This window comes from Rhinopithecus roxellana, chromosome 8 (genome assembly GCF_007565055.1).
Source record: "Rhinopithecus roxellana isolate Shanxi Qingling chromosome 8, ASM756505v1, whole genome shotgun sequence".
Lineage (NCBI taxonomy): Eukaryota > Metazoa > Chordata > Mammalia > Primates > Cercopithecidae > Rhinopithecus > Rhinopithecus roxellana.
The window spans coordinates 114,654,581-114,674,185 of record NC_044556.1 but is presented as its reverse complement, the minus strand read 5'-3'; the positions used below and the strand labels follow the sequence as shown (position 1 = coordinate 114,674,185).

Genomic DNA, 19,605 nt, shown 5'->3' with positions numbered 1-19,605 from the left:
GGCCGGTGCGATGCAACGCGACGTGGCGCGTAGCCGGCGGACCCGGCCGTGGCCGGGCGCTCCCATGCGTCCTCTAGGCTGCGCGCATCAGCCCTGCGGTGAAGTCAGTAGATTTGCGAGCGGGTTCACGGCCACCCCTAGCCCTCTCCTCTAATCTGAGTATTAATTGTGCAGTGTCTTGCAGCAGGACCCAGGCGACAATCTATGAAAGTCTAGCTCCCAGGATCATCATTATCCTGTCTGAAAAGGGCATCTAGTCTTAGCACAAGGCCATGTGGCTCGCCACCGGGCTTCTCCACTGTTTCTTGGTTCCAAAAGTTTTATTTTGTGATGCATCCCCTTAAACTCCTTCCAGACGACTTCAATTTCTCTTTTCTACGTGATCTGAACGAACATGCCCTCTCATCTCTTGGATTTTATTGTTGCTGGTTTTTTGTTGTTTTTTCTTTTTTCTTTTTTCCCATTCTTCCTTAATTGGCCTCAGGATGAAGCTGCTTTAATTATTCCTCACACGACGTGGTTACTTCTTGGGCCTTTATACTTGGTGCTGCGCGCAGCATCACCACCCACCCGCACCCACCCAGACATTTCCCCCGCAAGAGGTTAAGGATTACAGGCACCCTAGTAAGGAGGATGCACAAAGGAAAGCTGTGCATGTGTTACCCGTTCTTTGTTTTTAAATGTTTATTAATGTAAGCAGGGTGCATGGCCCTAGAGCCTCTGCATGCAAATTCTGCAGAAAGGAATTAACGTCTACACCCTCATATCCATAGAGTGCCTTTCAGAATGGATGTAGGCAGGGCTCATCATTAGACTCTCTGGGAGTCTTTCTTTGTTAGGGACAAAAGATAAATGCAAAGTTTCAATTCTATTAACAATGGTAATTATAAGGAGGATTCTCAGTGACAACACTTGAGGTCTCAAATCACCTAACGCCCTCAGGAAAAGCGTCTGACTCTCCCTGCCCTACCAGCACAGGCCACTAGGTAAACTTATTCCTCTGACCTACTGGCAGATTTAACCTGTCTCAAAGCAAGACAAATATATAAACTTTTTTCTCATACTTACCAATCTTTCTTAGGGAAACTCAAATATCTTTCTGAATATCCTCACTGTAAGTTTGCAAAAGCCCCAGTGGCAGTTAGGTGGGAAACAGAAATTATTTCAGTATTTCAGCTGAGGCAAATGTTGAACAAGTAACTCTACCATTCCAAGGTGAAGGCCAAACGCCTTTCCTAAATTCCTGGGCTCTGCCATATGAACTCAAGAAGGTATTCTGCCCTTCCAATACTGCAATCAGAAATCTATTCCAAGACAAATTTCCAGTCTAAAATCCAATAGCTGCAAATACATAGCATGGAAACAACATATGCATTCCATCACAAAGTCCACAAGGTGGATTAAGCTGGGATTGGCCTCCAACTGGCCTTATAAATGGGATCCTGAATGCTTCAATACTTTTTTTTTTTTTTTTTTGAGACAGAGTCTTACTCTGTTGCCCAGGCTGGAGTGCAGAGGCACGATCTCAGCTCATTGCAACCTCCGCCTCCCAGGTTCAAGCAATTCTCCTGCCTCAGCCTCCCAAGTAGCTGGGGTTACAAGTGCCCACCACCACACTCAGCTAATTTTTGTATTTTTAGTAGAGACGGGTTTTGCCATGTTGGCCAGGCTGGTCTCGAACTCCCAACCTCAGGTGATCTGCCCGTCTTGGCCTCCCAAAGTGCTGGGATTATAGATGTGAGCCACCACGCCCAGCAATAAAAATTTTTTTAATTCCACTATTTTTTCCCTCCCAGTTTGCCTTCTCCAATGCAACTTGATTGATGGAGGGTAACGTTAACACCACCATAACCAGTTTTACATGACTAGGAAAGATACAAGGATTCATACGATAAATTAGAATGCCATTAACAATGAAAAATAATTTTCTTTTTTAAATGTTCCACCTGTCTTGCCTCCTAGGAATCTAAGCTTTGGCAGGGATCATGTTGGGGCTCACGATCCATGGAATATGGAGTCACATTAGGGGCTCTCTAGAGGCACCCATTCCATGGATGTGGAAACCTGAGACCAAGATGTTAAATGGCATTCTCAAAATAATATGCTACCACAGAGGGAGTCAGTGTGAGACTGCCGAACTCCTGATACAGAGTCCAGCAAACTCCCGTCATACCATAGAGTGCTCTGTACTTGTTCCATTGCATTACAGCTGAAGAAAACAAGAAACCGCTTCGGCCCACTCAGTCTATTCTAGGGAACACTTCAGATTTTGTTAAGGAGGAAGAAAGAACCTAAAATGAAGAGCTATGGAAAGACAGAAGCAAAAAAACACAGAGAAGGAGGTGGGGGAACCACCCCATCCCGGCTTCCAGCAGTGACCTCAACAGGGTACAGTGGACGTTCTCTTCCGGAAAAAGATGTCTCAGATATGCTTTGTTCTGGAACACGGCTATCCATCAGGAAACAATTTCAATTGCTACAGAACTACCAGCTCAAGTTTGAGTGGGGAACAACCATGTATCTTCCTCATAATGTAAAAGCTATAGCAAAAAAGGAACAAAACAGGGACTTATGCCAGAACAACTATTCTACGGCTGTGCTGTCCAATATGGTAGATACTACTCATGTGTAGCTATTGAGCACTGAAGTATGGCAAGTCAAAATCAAGATATGCTATAAATGCTGGATGCAGTGGCTCAGGTCTGTAATCCCAACACTTTGGGAAGCCAAGGTCGGTGGATCACCTGAGGTCAGGAGTTCAAGATCAGCCTGGCCAACGTGGTGAAACCCCATCTATACTAAAAATTAGTGGGGTGTGGTGGCAGGCGCCTGTAATCTCAGCTACTTGGGAGGCTGAGGCAGGAGAATCCCTTGAACACAGGAGGCAGAGGTTGTAGTGAGCCAAGATCACGCCACTGCACTCCAGCCTGGATGACAGAGAGAGACTCTGTCTTAAAAAAAAAAAAAAAAGATGTGCTGTAAATGTAAAATACACAATGGATTTCAAAGCTTCAGCATAGACACACAAAAAAAGAATGTAAAATATCTCATTAATTTTTATATTGATTACATATTGAAATGTTTTCAATGTATTTAAGTTAAATAAGATGTATTATTAAAATTCATTTACTTGTTTCTTTTTACTTTTTTTAAATGGGGCTACTAAAAACTTTAAATCATTAAATTTAACATTACCATTTCAAGGCCTTAGCGCAAAAAAAAAAGAGTGCAAAATATCTCAATAGTTTTTATATTGATTACATGTTGAAAGATTTTTAGATATATTTGGGTTAAATAAGAAGTATTAAAATTTATTTCACCTGCTTCTTCTTACTTTGTAAAAATGAGGCTACCAGAAAATTTAAATCATTAAATTTAAAATTACAGGTGTTCACTAAAAAGCACTGTTCTATGAGATTCTCTCCGCAGAACTCTAGAAGTGGGGGAGGATGATGTGAAAGTGTGGAGATGCCTTTTGCTGCGTTTTGCCCAAGACTTTTATTTCTCTCACACTGACAACCATTTAACATAAAAGCTGGGTCAGGAAGCATGTTAGTGAGCCTCTAAAACTCCCGGACAGAGGTAGTAGAAAACTCAACCTGAACAGACAAGGCCAAACTGATGAGAGAGGTGGTCAACACTCTGTCATGTGGCTTCAGAAAAATAACAGTAGTGGCCATTAGTTGAGCACACTCACTGAACTATGTGCTTTATATTATTGCCTTTTTCAGACCACCAAGCCAACATCATACATATTATTATCTTCACCACAGAAATGAGAACATTGAAGCTCTGTTAAACCCAGTAACTCACTAACGTTACACAAGCTAGAATGGTTTCACTCAAAGTCCATGCTCCCTCTTTCACACTAGATTACTATTCAGAAAATTCTCCAATCTTTTTCAAAAGTGTCTTCCCCTCCAGGAACCTGACCTCTGAAATTCCAGCATTGGAGAATCATTCCTTTGACTTACTTTTTTTCCTCTTTAAAATGCAAATAGTTATAACAGAGATTTCACATAAATCCTGATCATGCATACTTTAAGTCAGATAAATTTATCAAAAACTTTTTTTCTTAAAGTATTGACCAAACATGGCCATAAACACAGCAGAGTCCTAAACATAAAAAGGAGACATCATTGAATGGAGAAAGAGGTTGAAAGAATGAAAAGCTAAGAGTGCTGAAGACACTATGCCATTTACACTATGACTTAAGAATACACCCAGCTGGACGTGGTAGCTCAGGCCGGGCGCGGTGCCTCATGCCTGTAATTCCAGCACTTTGGGAGACCAAGGCCGGCGGATCACTTGAAGTCAGGAGTTCGAGAGCAGCCTGGCCAACATGGTGAAACCCAGTCTCTACTAAAAATACAAAAATCAGCTGGGTGTGGTAACCCATGCCTGTAATCCCAGCTACTCAGGAGACTGAGGCAGGAGAATCGCTTGAACCTGGGAAGCAGAGATTGTGGTGAGCCAAGATCGCACCAAAAAAAAAAAAAAAATATATATATATATATATATATATATATATATATATATATATATAAAATGTACAGATTTTTGTATATCAAATATACCTCAATAAAGTTGTTTTTTAAAAAAAGTACCTACTGCAGCCACTCTGTAAAACAGTTTAGCAATTTCTTAAAATCTAAACATAGAGTTATCACATAAGCCAGCAATTCCACTCCTTATCCAGAGAAATGAAAACATATATTCATACATAAAAACCTGAAAGCACATGTTCATAGCAGTATTATTCATAACAGTCAAAAATGGAAACAACCTAAGTGACCATCAACTGAATAATGAATAAGCAAAATGTGGTATATCCATACAGTGGAATAGTATTTGGCCATAAAGAAAAATGAAGTACTGATACATGCTACAGTATGGATGACCTTCCAAGGCATGCTAAAGAGAAGAAATGAGTCAAAAAAACATCAAATATTTTATGATTCAATTTATGTGAAATGTCCAGAATAGGCAAAAACCATGAAGACAGAAAGTAAGTTAGTGGTTACCAGTGGCAAGATGAAGGGGGAAATACCAACTGGATGGTAAAAAGTACTGGGTTTTTTTTGCCGGGGCGGGGGGGGGGGGGGGGTGCTGATAAAAATGTTCTAAAATTAGATTGTGATAATGGGTTCACAACTTTGTAAATATAGTAAAATCCACCTGTCTATCATTCAAATGGGTGAATTTCATGGTGTTAGAAATATATTTCAAGAAAGCTATAAAAAAATAGTAAAAAAGAAATCTACTATGAACCAAGGCTGTCCTTATGACAAAGATAACATTTTTCCTAAATAAGGAACATATTAGAAAGGCAAGAGGTAAGGTTGCCCTCCATCAAAAAGTAGGTGAAGGATATGAACAGACACTTCTCAAAAGAAGACATTTATGCGGCCAACAAACATTTATGAAAAAAAGCTCATCATCACTGGTCATTAGAGAAATGCAAATCAAAACCACAACGAGATACCATCTCACGCCAGTTAGAATGGCGATCATTAGAAAGTCAGGAAACAACAGATGCTGGAGATGATGTGGAGTAATACGAATTCTTTTACACTGCTGGTGAGAGTGTAACTTATTCAACCATTGTGGAAGAAAGTGTGGCACTTCCTCAAGGATCTAGAACCAGAAATACCATTTGACCCAGCAATCCCATTACTGCGTATGTACACAAAGGACTATACCTATAAAGACACATGCACACATGCTTATTGCAGCACTATTCACAATAGCAAAGACTTGGAACCAACCCAAATGCCTGTCAATGATAGACAGGATAAAGAAAATGTGGCACATATACACCATGGAATACTATGGAGCCATAAAAAGGATGAGTTCATGTTCTTTGCAGGGACATGAATGAAGCTGGAAACCATCATTCTCGGTAAACTAACATAGGAAAAGAAAATCAAACACTGCATGTTCTCATTCATAAATGTGAGTTGGACAGTGAGAGCACATGGACCCAGGGAGGGGAACATCACACACCAGGGCCTGTCAGTGGATGCGGGGGGGCAAAGAGAGGGAGAGCATTAGGAGAAATACCTAATGTAGATGATGGGTTGATGGGTACAGCAAACCACCATGGCATGTGTACACCTATGTAACAAACCTGCACGTTCTGCACATGTATCCCAGAACTTAAAGTATAATTTAAAAAAAAAAGAAAGAAAGAAAAGAAAAGGTCAAGTTGCCCTAAACTCACTTTGTGCTACTTTTGCTGCTTTGGAACTTTGCAAGTTGAATGGATAGGCTTACGTATCGTCAGAGAGAAGATGTTTTTAACTATGATTACAAAATGCCTCCAGTTGCTGACGCTAAGAAAACACCATCCCTAATATGCAATTCTAGCTTTTCAAGTGGTTGTTGTCCAGTTTGTAGTTTAAAAACTTTTTCTCTGTTCTTACCCATTCTCTTTTCCCAACCTCTTCTTCCAATCTAGTCCCAGACTTTTGGCCAGATATAGCCAATTCTCACTTTAAGAGAATAGCAAGGGAAGCAGGGCCAGGCATGGTGGCTTATGGCTGTAAACCCAGCACTGGGAGGCCATAGCAGGCGGATCACTCAAGACCAGGAGTTTGAGACCAGCCTGGCCAACATGGCGAAACCCTATCTCTAGTAAAACACAAAATTTAGCTGGTGAATGCCTGTAATCCCAGCTACTCAGGAGGATGACGCAAGAGAATCGCTTGAACCCAGGGGCAGAGGTTTCAGTGGGCTGAGATCACGCCACTACACTCCAACCTGGGAGATAGAGTGAGACTCTGACTATAAAAAAAAAAAAAAAAAAAAAAAAAAAAAAAAAAAAAAAAAAAAAAATTGCAAGGAAAAAAAGAAAGCAAATCTTAAATTCAGCAATTTTTGTCTCTTTTCAGCATAAAATCAGAGTCTTGGAATTGGCTGTGTCTTTAGGGACCATCTGGTATAAGCCTCTCTATTTCATATAAGAAAACAAGTCCAGAAATAATAACAGCTAGCAGCTATTGACTGTTTACTCTATGCCAAGCATTGTGATTTACATGTATCACCTTATTTAACCTCACAGTGACCTGCTAAGATAAGTACCATTACGATCTGCATTTTATAAGGAAAATGAGGCACAGAGAGGTTTTTTAACTTGAATAAGGTCACACAGTTAAGAAGTAAAAGATCTAGGATATAAACTCAGAGAGTCTGGCTTTAAAGATGAGGTCCTTAACCACTACTATTATAGTTTATCATAAAGTTATTTAAGCAACTTTTCTATGGTCTTATAACTACTTAGTAGAAGGTCCAGAACCAGCATGGAGTATGATGTATACCCACCCCAATACCTACGTAATGACAAAAGTTTCAGTAGAAGATGAAGTTGAAACTACACCCTAAATCAAAAAGGATGAATTTTCCACCCATTGCAATCTTGATTTCCACCAATAATTGAGAGACTGAAAGAGAGATGTCAGAGGTTAGAAGACCTTCGGGTAAGACACTATTGACCTTATTTTGCCATCACGGGGGTAGGTGTTATAATCTTATGACAGTCTATTCCTGCACCTTTTTTCCCCTCTGGGGATCACTCTGCTAAGTTCCGAGAAGTGACATCTCTGAGATGCAGACGGGGCAAAGATACAACGAGAGAATTTTCCTCATGAGCGACAATCGATTACCCCATTACTTAATTAAAGACCAGTAGACATACATTTTTTTAGCCTGAAAGAGTTAAATGCAGTAATATCCTGTGAAATAAAATATGAATCCTGAGATAATTTACTATAGAAAATATAGCACCTTAATTATTTACATAATCCAGGGAACTCAAAGCACTTCACAAGCAACTCATGAATTCTCTACTTATTTTATTTATCAATTATTACATTCCTTACATCCTACCACACCATTGCAGGTAAAGGGCAATGGAACCAAAATTATTATATTCCTCAAAATCAGGTTAATATGGCAATGAAAATGAATGGGTGCTTCTTAGGGTCATATGAGAATGAATAAGAGCTGTCTGGAGCTGGACCTAGGACACTGTCTCTAACATGTGGTGCTTTGGTAAACTTTTTTTTTTAAAGGAAAAGCAATAAAAGGTATATTTAGATTCACTTCACCCAGTTCAAACATAACACCATCCATCTAAAAGAGATTTGAAACCAAATTGAAGAATAAGCTTTCCTAAGATATGCCTATGACACAAAAGAAGTCAGGGTCATGCTTTACAAATGAAAATGTCTTCCAATTTAAATTATGTACAACATCTAGGTTTTGGTTTATTTGCTTGTTTGGGGGTAATTTTATAATTTTGCCAACAACCACAACAAAAAGTTCATGGATATCAACAGAATGCAGAGGCAAAACCATGTGAGCAGGCCTGGTACCAGCAGTGAACTAAACACGCAGGCAGGTAATGCCCCCTTCTCAGCAAACAGTGCAGCCTACTGTATAGAACCCACCCACACCCGGCCCAGCCCAACGCCCCACAGCTCCTAGTTCACAAGGTTCTACGTTTCCCCGCTTATAAATCCCCTTTCAGATTCTTCAGTGTAACCTAAATCTCTCTCATGTCCAATCCTCACAGACACTCCTATTGTTAGAAAAAATGACACCAAATTTCCCAAAATCTCATTCTGGCAGCTTTGACCAAACAGCTCTTTGCACTTCTCAAAAGCCAGAATTGTTCTAATTGTAGTAGTAGACTAAAAATGGAATACACAGAAGTGACTAAAAAGAAAGGACATTTCTCATCACAAGTTCTTCTTATATTATGTCTGTCAGAGGTACATTGTTGTAGGTCTGTAGCTTGTATCTACATTATAATAAATAAATAACACAGGGTCTAACCACATTACTTCTGCCTTAACACACTGTACCTGAAAGATAGCATCAGGTAAAACTGACTTGTAAGTTCCTTTCATTTAATCCCCTTTTCTTTCCTCGGCATCTTTACCACAAGGGAGAAAAAAAAAAAAAAAAAAAACAAATTCTTGAATTTTCTCATCAGCAAGAAAAGTTTTTGCATTTGATGGCTATCGATGAGCTTCTATGAAAATGACTCCTACCACTCCAACCCCAAAAGGAATCTGATCAGAAGCTGCTCTAAATGATTTAAAGTTATTTTACTCCTATTTTGCTCAAGGCCTAATACCATCAGAATTCTCTTTCTGCTATCTATAGCTTCCTTCCATTACCCACCACCCCTCCACCTATATATGCAAACATACACACACACATATACATAGACACACAAATTATTCTCTAATGCTTTAAAGGGGAGAGGGGAGGAGGAGAAGTCCCATAATGTAATTGCTATATTAAAAAGAAGTGGCAGGCGAGAATAGTAAGGGAGGGTGTCAAAAGTGAAATACAGTAGTAGAATTAAAAAAACACACACGCTACATTTCTGTGATGGGGGTGTTAATTGAATACAGAGAGAAAAGGAAAGAGAGAGAACAAAAGGGTGTTAAGGAGCAAAAAATAAATTTTTTTAACCTCCTCCAGAGATTTGATTTGCGTTAACTTCAATGCAGACAATGCACAGAGGACAACTGGCTGAAAAGTGCCATATATAGCTATTATGTTCTAAAATTAAAAACTATTGGCAACAATTGCAGCTATTCATTGCTATCCATAAATAGTTTCCTCAGTAAGTGGCATTCAATATTTTTTGTGTTTTTCTAATTTTTAAACTTGCGTGATTTTGACACAGAAGTAAAAAACAGGAAATGTTTAAAAACATATTCAAGGTTTTTTTAAAGAAATGTAATATGCTTGACTTTTTCTCCTTTTCTTCTATCCCAACAACCCCATTACCACCACATATACACATACGCAAAACTTAGCCTATTACTAATATGCCTGAAGACAAGGAATGGGTCTTAAAAATCCCAAAGAAAATGTTATATTAAATGATCCAAAACTCTAATTGTCTCTGTATTCCTAGAATGAGTGAGCAGATAAAAGTCACATGTGAAATATACATTGCTATAGGTCTTGACAGGGTTTTTTAGCTGCTCTTTGAGATTCGCCACTCGAGCATTTTGCTGGCACTTCTTCTTAGCATTTATTTTTTTAAAAGTGAAAAAGTATTAAAAAAAAAAACACTACCCACATTCAGAAGCAAGAAGACACATGGGTTCTTTTCGTTTTGTTTTGTTTTTTAAATATTCCCATAGTAATTTCTGACTTAAACACCCATCAATCAATTGTAATTCAGACGGCACTGCCTACTTTGAGGTGTTACGTGCGTGTGTGTATGTATTTTTAAAGTTCCAAAAGGTTGGTAATACATCTTAGCCAGTTTTCGTATTCACAAGTATAAAATCATTAACAAATGCAAAAAAGCAAAAATAACAAATCAATGCAATTACCAAGTTCCTCTCAAGAGTTCTGCCTAGGTGAGCCAAATGTATGAACTTCGTGTTAGAATACGAACAAACAAAGCCCACCCTAAATCAAGTAACCTCTATTATTATTACAAGCATTATAATGCTTGAGATGGAAACTCAAAAATACTCATTTAATGCAGAGAGGCTTGAAAGTAACAATAGAAAAAGTCCCCAAACAATAAAGGAATGTATGTGAACTGATCACTCAAGCGATCTTTTCACCAGCTCTGTATCAAAAAGAGGAAAAAAAAAAAAGGTTCCTGCAACTTTACAGACACTTTGTTCCTCCGACACATCAACTGCATGGAAGATATGCTGGCAAAAAGATTCAAGGTTCCAGGGTCCTGAGTAGCCAAGTAATCGTGCTTTAGAATGAAAGGGTTCTTTTCAGCACACCACAGTTGACTCCTACCTTTAACACAACACTCAACAATTCCAGGAGAGGTTTTTGCCTTCCCTTCAATCCTTCCAACACACAAGTTGAAGACTAAGAGGGAGGTAAGCCTTTTTTTTTCCTCTACTTTCACCCAGGGGTGCCCTCTTAATCCAAAACTTGTGTGTGTGTGTGTGTGTGTGCGTGTGTGTGTGTGTGTCTGTCCCTTAACACAGGGGGCAATGATTCTTATCACTTTCAATTACATTATTTCATAAACTATTTTTTAATGTATTATTCTAGAGACAACACAAAAAAAACCTTAATTTAGATTTACGTCTCTAAACATTAAATGTATTGACACAAAATTCAAAAAACAAAACTTTTAGAATGTTACTCTGACCAATATGACTACTTTACTTCCTATCACTATACTTGAGCCAATATGAACAAGGAGCGAACTCTTTAACCCACACCTGAACCGGATCTCTATTCACACCCACCCACTTTGATCTACTGCCTCAGTAGGTTTTAATTAGGAAACTAGAATTAAGCACTTTGGCCACAATGTACATTTAAGTACCCTGACAGGCTTCCTTTCAATAAAAATCTGATAGACTTTCTTTAGTCCATATGATCACATATGCTTTTATATTTTGATTCTACATTTCATGAAACAAGATCAGCAGGAACTCATACTCGATTAGAAACAAATCTCAACAAACCAAATATTCAAAGTAAATAAGCATCAGAGATCAAAGAAGAAAAAAGAGAGAAGATAAAATATATACACACACACACACACTTAGGTTTCCTACTCTGGGCTAATAGAAAAAAAAAAAAACTAAAAAGTGTGACAAACTGGAAAAAAGCTCTCTTGATATTTGAATGCACAGTCCATAAATCTTTTAAAAGGTGTCTCACAGCTAAAATAATGCAATTAACAGGTTTGCAATAAGGTTAAGCTTTGGCAAGGCAACCTGGAAGACTTAGAGGTCTGAACATCACTTCTCAGGTGCTTTGTCTTGAATGTTATGCACAACACAAATAAGATTCAACAAAGGAGCTGCGTACTAATTTTACACGCATTTCAAGACCCAAGTAATTACATATTCAATCAACAGTCACATCTTGAAACTATTTTTTTAAAAGAAAAACACAGAGAGCTCTCAAAAAGAAAGCCACCCTGTGTGCCCTCTCCCCCCACCCCTTTTTTATGTGTAACTATCAATGTATATCAACCAAGCATGCAATCATATTTATTGTCACTTTCATTCATGTCATGCCCTTGCTTATATGGTTTAGATATGAATTATTGACTGTTACACTCCTTGTTGTAAAAAATAAATAAATAAATAGGATGTCAGGTACTTTGCACTGCTCTAAAGCGAGCGAGTAAGTCAGAGCCCAGCAGAAGCTCCCGCTTTATATAACCACCCCTTGTCCCTCATCTTTATTCCCTGGTTTCAGATTGCCTTCTCAAATCTTTCTTCTTACAAGGGAGAGCTTTACCCACTTTGGAAAATTAAGGATTAAAATAAACAAACAAGGGGATGTTGCTAAATGTCCTTCCCAGAGCATCTGTTGTTTAAGAACACCTCTGATTGATGACTGCTATTTTTTAATTGTTGCTTTAAAATTTAAATGCCCTCCTGGGATGTGTTATAAGTGTGTTAGTCCATGATACCAGGTCTAGAAAGTAGAAAAACAACAGAGTGAATGATCTCATGGCGTTATACTCTCCCAAACCCAACGATTCTCCCTGCAATAAAATCACAGGCCACTCAAATACCGATAACCTAATGTTGTATAGCGCATTCTACAAAGGTATTTGACAACACTCTCTGTTGAGAACCTCTAGTCTGCTGTTTTGTGTAATTACAAGAAAAAAAGGAAAGGAAACTTCAGTTTAGCACCCCCATGCCCAACTCCAAAAAAATTAGGGTTTTAAAAATGGGCCAAAATATATTCCTTAAAAAAATGAACTTTTACTTTCATATTTTTGCCCCAAAGATACATCAGTCTATAAATTTCCTTTCAGAATCTATAGTTTAGCCCCAGTCTCAGAAAGGCTGGAAATGGAGTTATGGGAAATTAGCCAGTAGTGCCTGATAATAACTGTCAAAGAAACTTGGTGCTTTCTTTTAAGGAAAGCAGGGCTAGGACTTCCTATTCGAATATGAGGTCAACCTTGATAGTACTTGTATTCTGAAATTTTAATATTTAAATGATAGATTTGTGACTGCTGGTTAAGTGATTTCATTGGCCAAAGAAAATGCTAAAATGTTGGAATCTCATTCCTACCTGTTTTTTCTTTGATTTCACACAACACATTAAACAAGGCAGGCTTCATTCTGTGGCAGTTTAAAGCATGTTTTCTGCAAGAAAGAAACAACATGATAGCTTAGGTGGACTCTCAAGATCAAACTGCCGATAATGCACAGGGTGAAAACATTTGAACATTTAGACAAAATTATATACCAAGCGTAACTCTATGGCATGCTTCAATTGTTTTCATGACTTAATATACAGAGTCCCGCCATGGAAAAAGAAATAATGTTAATTAGCAGGGAGAGAGTAGGGATTTAACTACAGAACAGAACTAACCTAAATTAGGCCCATTTAGGGAAAGGTTTTTTTTTTTTTAAGTAGTTTAATCAAAGTGTAATTCTTAAACCCACAATTCTTCCCAGGACAATGAATACAGCAAAGCCAAAGGCGTAGGTTAACAGTTTTGTAAAATCCATGCAACGACCACAGCCTAGGAACTGTCTGCCTCTCGGTCTGTGTGTTTTCAAATTTAATTCATCCATGTGTTCGAATTCATTCCGCAGATGCCCCTGTATTCTCATAAACACAAGATGCTTGAAAGGTCTTCTGAGTAGAACTGTCAATTTATAACATTTCAGTCCCCAAGTTAAAGAGTATGGAAATGCATTGCCAGGGGGCAAACATACCCATATGGGGAATAAATTCATTTCTCTGTGTTCACATTATGCCTCTTGTGCACACACTGCTTATTTGCAGGTGTTGAAATTCAATTATTTACAATTAGGACCTTGCACCCATTGGGGGAAAAATAAATGCAATTTTGTCTTTTAGATTAGTGATTTACCTGGTGTGTGTGTGTGTGTGTGTGTGTGTGTGTGTGTATTCCGAATGCACTTGAGGAACAAAACAATACCTTTCCTTCTATTTTATTATGGAATCACTTAGCAGAATGATACTGTTTTGGAAACAAAATACTGATCATATCAGCTATTAGTTAAGGGAATTCTGTCTACTAACTAAAATTAATGTGTAAAGATAAATGGAAAGTTCTGGCACTCAAAACACATGCAATTCTTTTTTAATCCCTTTGAAAGTTAAAAAATAGACACACATCCTCATGAAGAACAGAGATCAGAAACATGCTCTGTGTAGTGTACAGCAGGGGAGTAATAAACTCAAAATTCAAGACTATCAAAAAGAACACATATATTATATCCAAAATATTAATGGTTTACTTTTGTAAATAATAAATATACATTATAAAGGTGTGACTAGAAAAAGGAAAAAAGGACATACTATCTACTGTTTATCCAAAAAGAAAGCTTCGCGTTGATTTAAGTTCTCATGTGGGGTGGAAAAAAAAAGATGGAAAATAAAGTATTAAAGACCTTTCCTGGGTCTTTTAAAATAGTTTTAATTAATTCTATTCTTATACATAGGACCAAATGCAGACAAAAATTCTCACACAGCTTTATAAAAATATTGCATTTCCACAGCACACAAACGGAGCTAGCTATAGAGGAAGAACTGAAAATTTCCCCATCCCAAAATTGTATCTGATCTCTCTCTGCATCTAGGCCATTGAAAGGGGGAAGTCGCCAAGCCCTGTTTGTCCTCAGTTTCACAAAAAAAGAGAGACTGAACATCAAAAAAGTAGTGAGTATCTATTCTTACTAGCCCCTTCCACTTCACAAACTTGTTTTTAAGCCAGTTTATCGGTATGTCTGAGAGTATTTTTCTAGAACAATGTAATAGAGAAATATGTTCCAATTCAAAAGAGAATTGCCAGTGGGAAATATTCCTCTTACCATACCGATTAGCTTTTCTTCCCATAATAAAATTTAAAGAGAGCACCAATTAATTTTTAAAATTTCCCCTATTTAAACAAAACTTAGAATGCTTTGAGTCTTTCAACATTTCCAAGTTTTCAAACACCCATAAACCTTAGTACTTTTGAGTTTACATGTTGCATGTGCTTGCAGCTAAAATTGAGTATAATTCATAACATCCATGTTTTTAACTGCTTCCTCTCATTTTCTCAACTCAGATTCTTATTTCACTTAGACAAAAATACACATAATGATGTCTTCTCCATATAACCAAGTCATCTGAAGTACAGGAGTTGTGTATATTTGTTTACAGGATTTTCAAAGAAAAAAAAAACGCTACTTCGGAGATATAACAAAGCTGGGTTATTGTACAGACATATGTGGTCATTAGGTTTTTAAAATTCTTGCTTTTGAGTTCGGCCTTGGGCAAGCTGTTAGCGGGTTGTCACTTAGTCTATGTTTTACTTTGAAAGAGAATTTACTGTAAAATCCTGGAGGAGAGAACTATCTACCTGGCAGTGGATTAACTTGAGAAGCTACACAGTTTATTATGTTTCCTAAATGAGACCTTCATGTCCTATAGTATTGAAATACATAAAATTCATACATGCTTTCATTTCTAAGTGGTCCTGAAAGAAGCATGGGGGAAAAGAGCATGCTTGATTTCTGTCCCCCCACCCCTTTTTAAAGGACCATACATAGCTGTATGTGTCACGGAAGGTTAGTAAACCGGCTCAAATTAGGAGACAATAAAGTTAAACTAAAAATCTGAGTCTCTTAAAACTAACAAATATACCTAAAAACAAAATTATCTTTTCATCAACTTTTTAAAAAAACAAAATTAAGTGAATGCAAAATATATTCTGGATAGCTGACAACTACTGACAAAGAAATACCCTGCTTTTTTGTTGTTTTGTATTTTGGGTAGGGGGGAAAGAAAGGAGAAAATATAAAAATTAATTTTGGACGGGAGAGTCAAGAAAGAAAATCAAACTCGCTGAATTAGGTAATGAGTCAACTAAATTTGCAAATAAAGTGTTCTTGGGACATTTTATTTTGTAATGTTACAGAGTCCCCTCAACAAGAAGGCATGGAATGCTGTTCAAAACTTGACAATTTTGCTTTCTCTGATACTTTTTTAAAGCAGTAAAAAGTGCCGAGGGCCGCTTTTGGATCAGTTGGCAGCATTTTCGGCGTGCCTGTGTGTCTGTGTGGATATAAATGAATACCCCTGTATTCACACACACACACACAATATGTACACAGCCACATCTCGGCATGGGCGATTACACTTTCGATAACAACGCTCCTTCAAATTTTACTCCTCCGCCATGTAGTTGCTTGTCAAAATGAGAAAAGAAATAACGTTTTTTTAAAAAGCGCTGTGGTGATTCAGTTCCCATTGTTTCCCCCTGCGAGAGGGAGAAAAACAAAAAAACCCCAAGAAAGGAAAAGAAAAGCCTCCATCTCACCTGGCCTGCGCCTCATCCAAACTCTGGTCTGTGATGGTCATAATTTGCTGTAAAATGTCTCCAATGTCCTGCTTCCTCCCGCCCTCCCCCTCGGTCCCTCCGGCCCCATCCTGCAAGTGCTGGGACAGGCCGGGGTGTCCGGCCATCCCGACCCCAGCATGGGAATGCATCAGCCTGGGCTGCTCGTCCATCTCCAAAGGCTACGGCAGCCCCCGGCTCTTCCTCTTCTGCTCCTCGGCTCAGCTCCTGGGAAGCACCAAGGCTTTTTATCCTTCAAGCTTGTCTTCAAATCCTTTTCAGGATAAACAGGGAAGGGGGAAAAAAGAAAACCAAAAGAAAAAAAAAAAAATCCCTTTGCCTCTTTAGAGGATGGTGGGAGGATGGGGAGGGGGGAGGGGGAGGGGGCGTGAAGGGGTTGCGGGGTGAGGGTGGGGATAAGGGCTGGTGGGGAAGGGTGTTGACTCCAAAAAGCAAGAAAAATAAACCACCTTCCCACTTGGCGAAAAGAAATCAGAGCTGGCTTTGGGTTTTTCAGTCCGGTCTCCTTTGCAAGGCAGAAATGGGCTCCCGGCGCTTAAATCTGTGGCTTAATCCTTTTGCAAATATGCATTGATCGGGAGAAAGGAGAGGAAGGCAGGGGGATTGCAATGCAAACTTTCCCCCCCCACCCCCCGCTGCCCCCCACCCCCACTCCGGGCCAGAGTGATCTCAAAGGGGGTGGGCTGTTGCAAAAGCCAGATCTCCCCCAGCCGCGGCGACAGGCAAAGCACAGGCTCTCTCCTCCTCCGTGTCTCTGCAAACTCCAGCAACCCCGTCAGCCTCCTGCTTTTGTTTAGCTCAGGCTCAGGACTCCAGAAACATATACAGAAAAACCACAGCCTGAGAGGAGGAGGAGGAGGAGGAGAAGGAGGAGGAGGAGGACGAGAAGGAGGAGAGGGAGGGGGTAAAGGGAAGGGGAGGGGGCGGGGAAGCCGGGAGGCTGGAGAGAGGAGGAGAGAGGAGAGTGCCTGGAGCTCCTCCCCCCTTCCCCGATTGGCCACCAGATAAAAGACCGGCCCCTCCTCCCTTACTTTCCTCACTGCGCCTCCTCTCCAGCCTCCTTCAGCTCCTCCTCACCCGACGCCCTGTCAATCAGAGTTCAGAGGTGGGCCGGGAAGGAGGCCGAGCTAATACCAAGTCTCCAGTCCTTAAAGGTGCAATGATACTGTAGTTCCAGCTCAGTTTCCACTTTTCCTGCTCGCCTTACTTAGGTTGCGTCCTTGAGGAAAATGTGTCTCCACTTAAATGCAAACATATAAAATTAACACGAAAGAACACAGACGTGTGCGTCCTCCCGCCCACCCCTGCTTTTCTTTTGCTGTGGCATTGTCATTTGAAACTTGATTCTAACCTCATGGAAACTGCTGAGAGAAAAAGTTTGTCAGCACGACGTAGTTATGAAACATAATCGAGCTGTTAATAAAATTAATAATGATCTCTAATAAGTAGCAGATGTAATAATAAATTTAAAAAAAAACAATTCTAGCACAGTAAAGTTGAAAAGAATACCAAACTCTGTCATTTTTGCTACATGAAAACTAAATTATGGACTATGAAACTGAATAATGCTGAAGAAAAAGAATGATTAATAAATAAGTTCACCAAATGAAACTAATTCAACATTTCTCTCTCTTCCCCCTGGGGGAAATTAGTTGTTTGGCTTAAATACCTAATAAAGAAATGCATTATCACAGTCTGGTTCTAGTTTTTAATATAGTCTAATAAGCATTATTAACTGGGAGAAGAAGTGAACTGACATTTATTGAATGCCTACTATGCACCAAGTAATTTACATGAGTTATTTTATTTAATCCCTCTTTGTGAGTTATGGATTATCATTTCCATTTTACAGAGAGGGAACTTAAAAAGGTTAAATAATTTGTCCAAGGTCCACAGTTATTAAGTGTCAAAACTGGAATTTAAACCTGAGTGTGACTCCCTCCAAAGGCCTAGTATTTCCACTGCACAACCTGCTTCAGTCTAACAAATGTGTGAATAGTGTTAAAAATTAGTTATGTACCTATTGCCTGTCTAGTTTGAAAGGAAACTTGAGGTGCTTAAAAGGGTACATATTCTAACGAGATGACTCAAATTGAAAATGGGTAGGAAAAAATAAAAAATAAAATGCGATCAGGAAAAAAGCCAATAAAATTCCTAACTAAAGTCCAGTATCATAGCTCCAGACGGACACAAATTTGCTTCCAATCTTTTCATTAGGCAAAGTGAGAGGGAAAAAATCTGAGTTTGTACACAGTCACAATGAATAGAAGATAAAATACCAGGCCAATTACTTAGGAAAAGTCCAGAATATTTTGTAATATAAAATATTATGTTGTGTAGCCAGCCCTCTTCCTGGATGGCAGTACAGCAAAGGAAATGCAAAGTGCAGTGTAACCAATCTGCAAAATGGAAAGCAGCCTTGCCAGGTGCTTTGAGATCCTCAAGTAAAATGTTATTCTTTTCATCAATCATTATGCAAAACAAGTTTGGCAAGATGAGGAGCACTAATGCAAGCATTTCAAAGCAGTTTTTAGCAAGCTATTTGGCACTTATTGGTATGAGGGCGTGCAATAGAGAGTATTAACTGTAATTATGATGTTATATTACTTAATAACAATTGTTTTATTCACATACATATCCTGACTTATAAACTTTTTTTTTAAATTAACACTAATCAAAAGTTGAGCACAAAGCTATATACTCAAATCACATATCAATCACAGTGATTGAGAGTTAACATATCCCTTACAGAGATGAAGTTACTGCGTCTTAAAGCTTGAAAAGAAGTCAACCTAGAGTCTATAAGAAATCAGTTTGTGAGCAATTAATTCTAACTGCAAACCTAATAAAATCTTTCTAGGCAAATTCCTGGAAAAGGTGCCATCAATGCCAGAAGATCATTGTCATCTAGGAACATTTTAGTAGGGAAATAAGATGTGTATACACAATAATACTGAAAATAGGTAATCGACTCCATACTATAATTATTATATTGAAGGTGTTTTGTTGATTTAATCATTGCAACTGTCTTACCCCAATACCTATGCTTTTAACCATTACTTTAGAGTGTTGCCCAGATATATTTCAATAGATAATAAATGCTATAGAAGTGATAACAAGCCCTAGACATCCTATAAGAGATGAGAGAAGGGAGTAACCAGTTCGAGTGAATAGAAGGCTTTGCAGTGGATCTAAAGGATGAACTGGATCTGGAGGGCTAGGTTAATGAACTTGACAGA

The 19,605-nt window shown here is 38.7% G+C and overlaps 1 protein-coding gene across 4 annotated transcripts in view; it reads right to left on the bottom strand.

Annotated features, from left to right (window-relative positions):
• Positions 1-17,245, bottom strand: part of PBX1 (PBX homeobox 1) — a 328,948-nt gene extending 311,703 nt beyond the window's left edge. The window contains exons 1-3 of one of the 4 annotated variants that reach the window (XM_030936105.1): positions 16,816-17,245; positions 16,328-16,573; positions 13,060-13,133 (exon numbers count right to left, since the gene is read on the bottom strand). In XM_030936105.1, the coding sequence (XP_030791965.1) occupies positions 13,060-13,133; positions 16,328-16,518 (265 nt within the window). In that variant the 5' untranslated portion in view covers positions 16,519-16,573; positions 16,816-17,245. Of the gene's footprint in view, positions 1-13,059; positions 13,134-16,327 lie in introns of all 4 variants that reach the window. The other 3 variants (XM_030936104.1, XM_010373360.2, XM_030936107.1) reach the window with 3 other exon arrangements.
• Between the last annotated feature and the right edge of the window lie 2,360 nt (positions 17,246-19,605).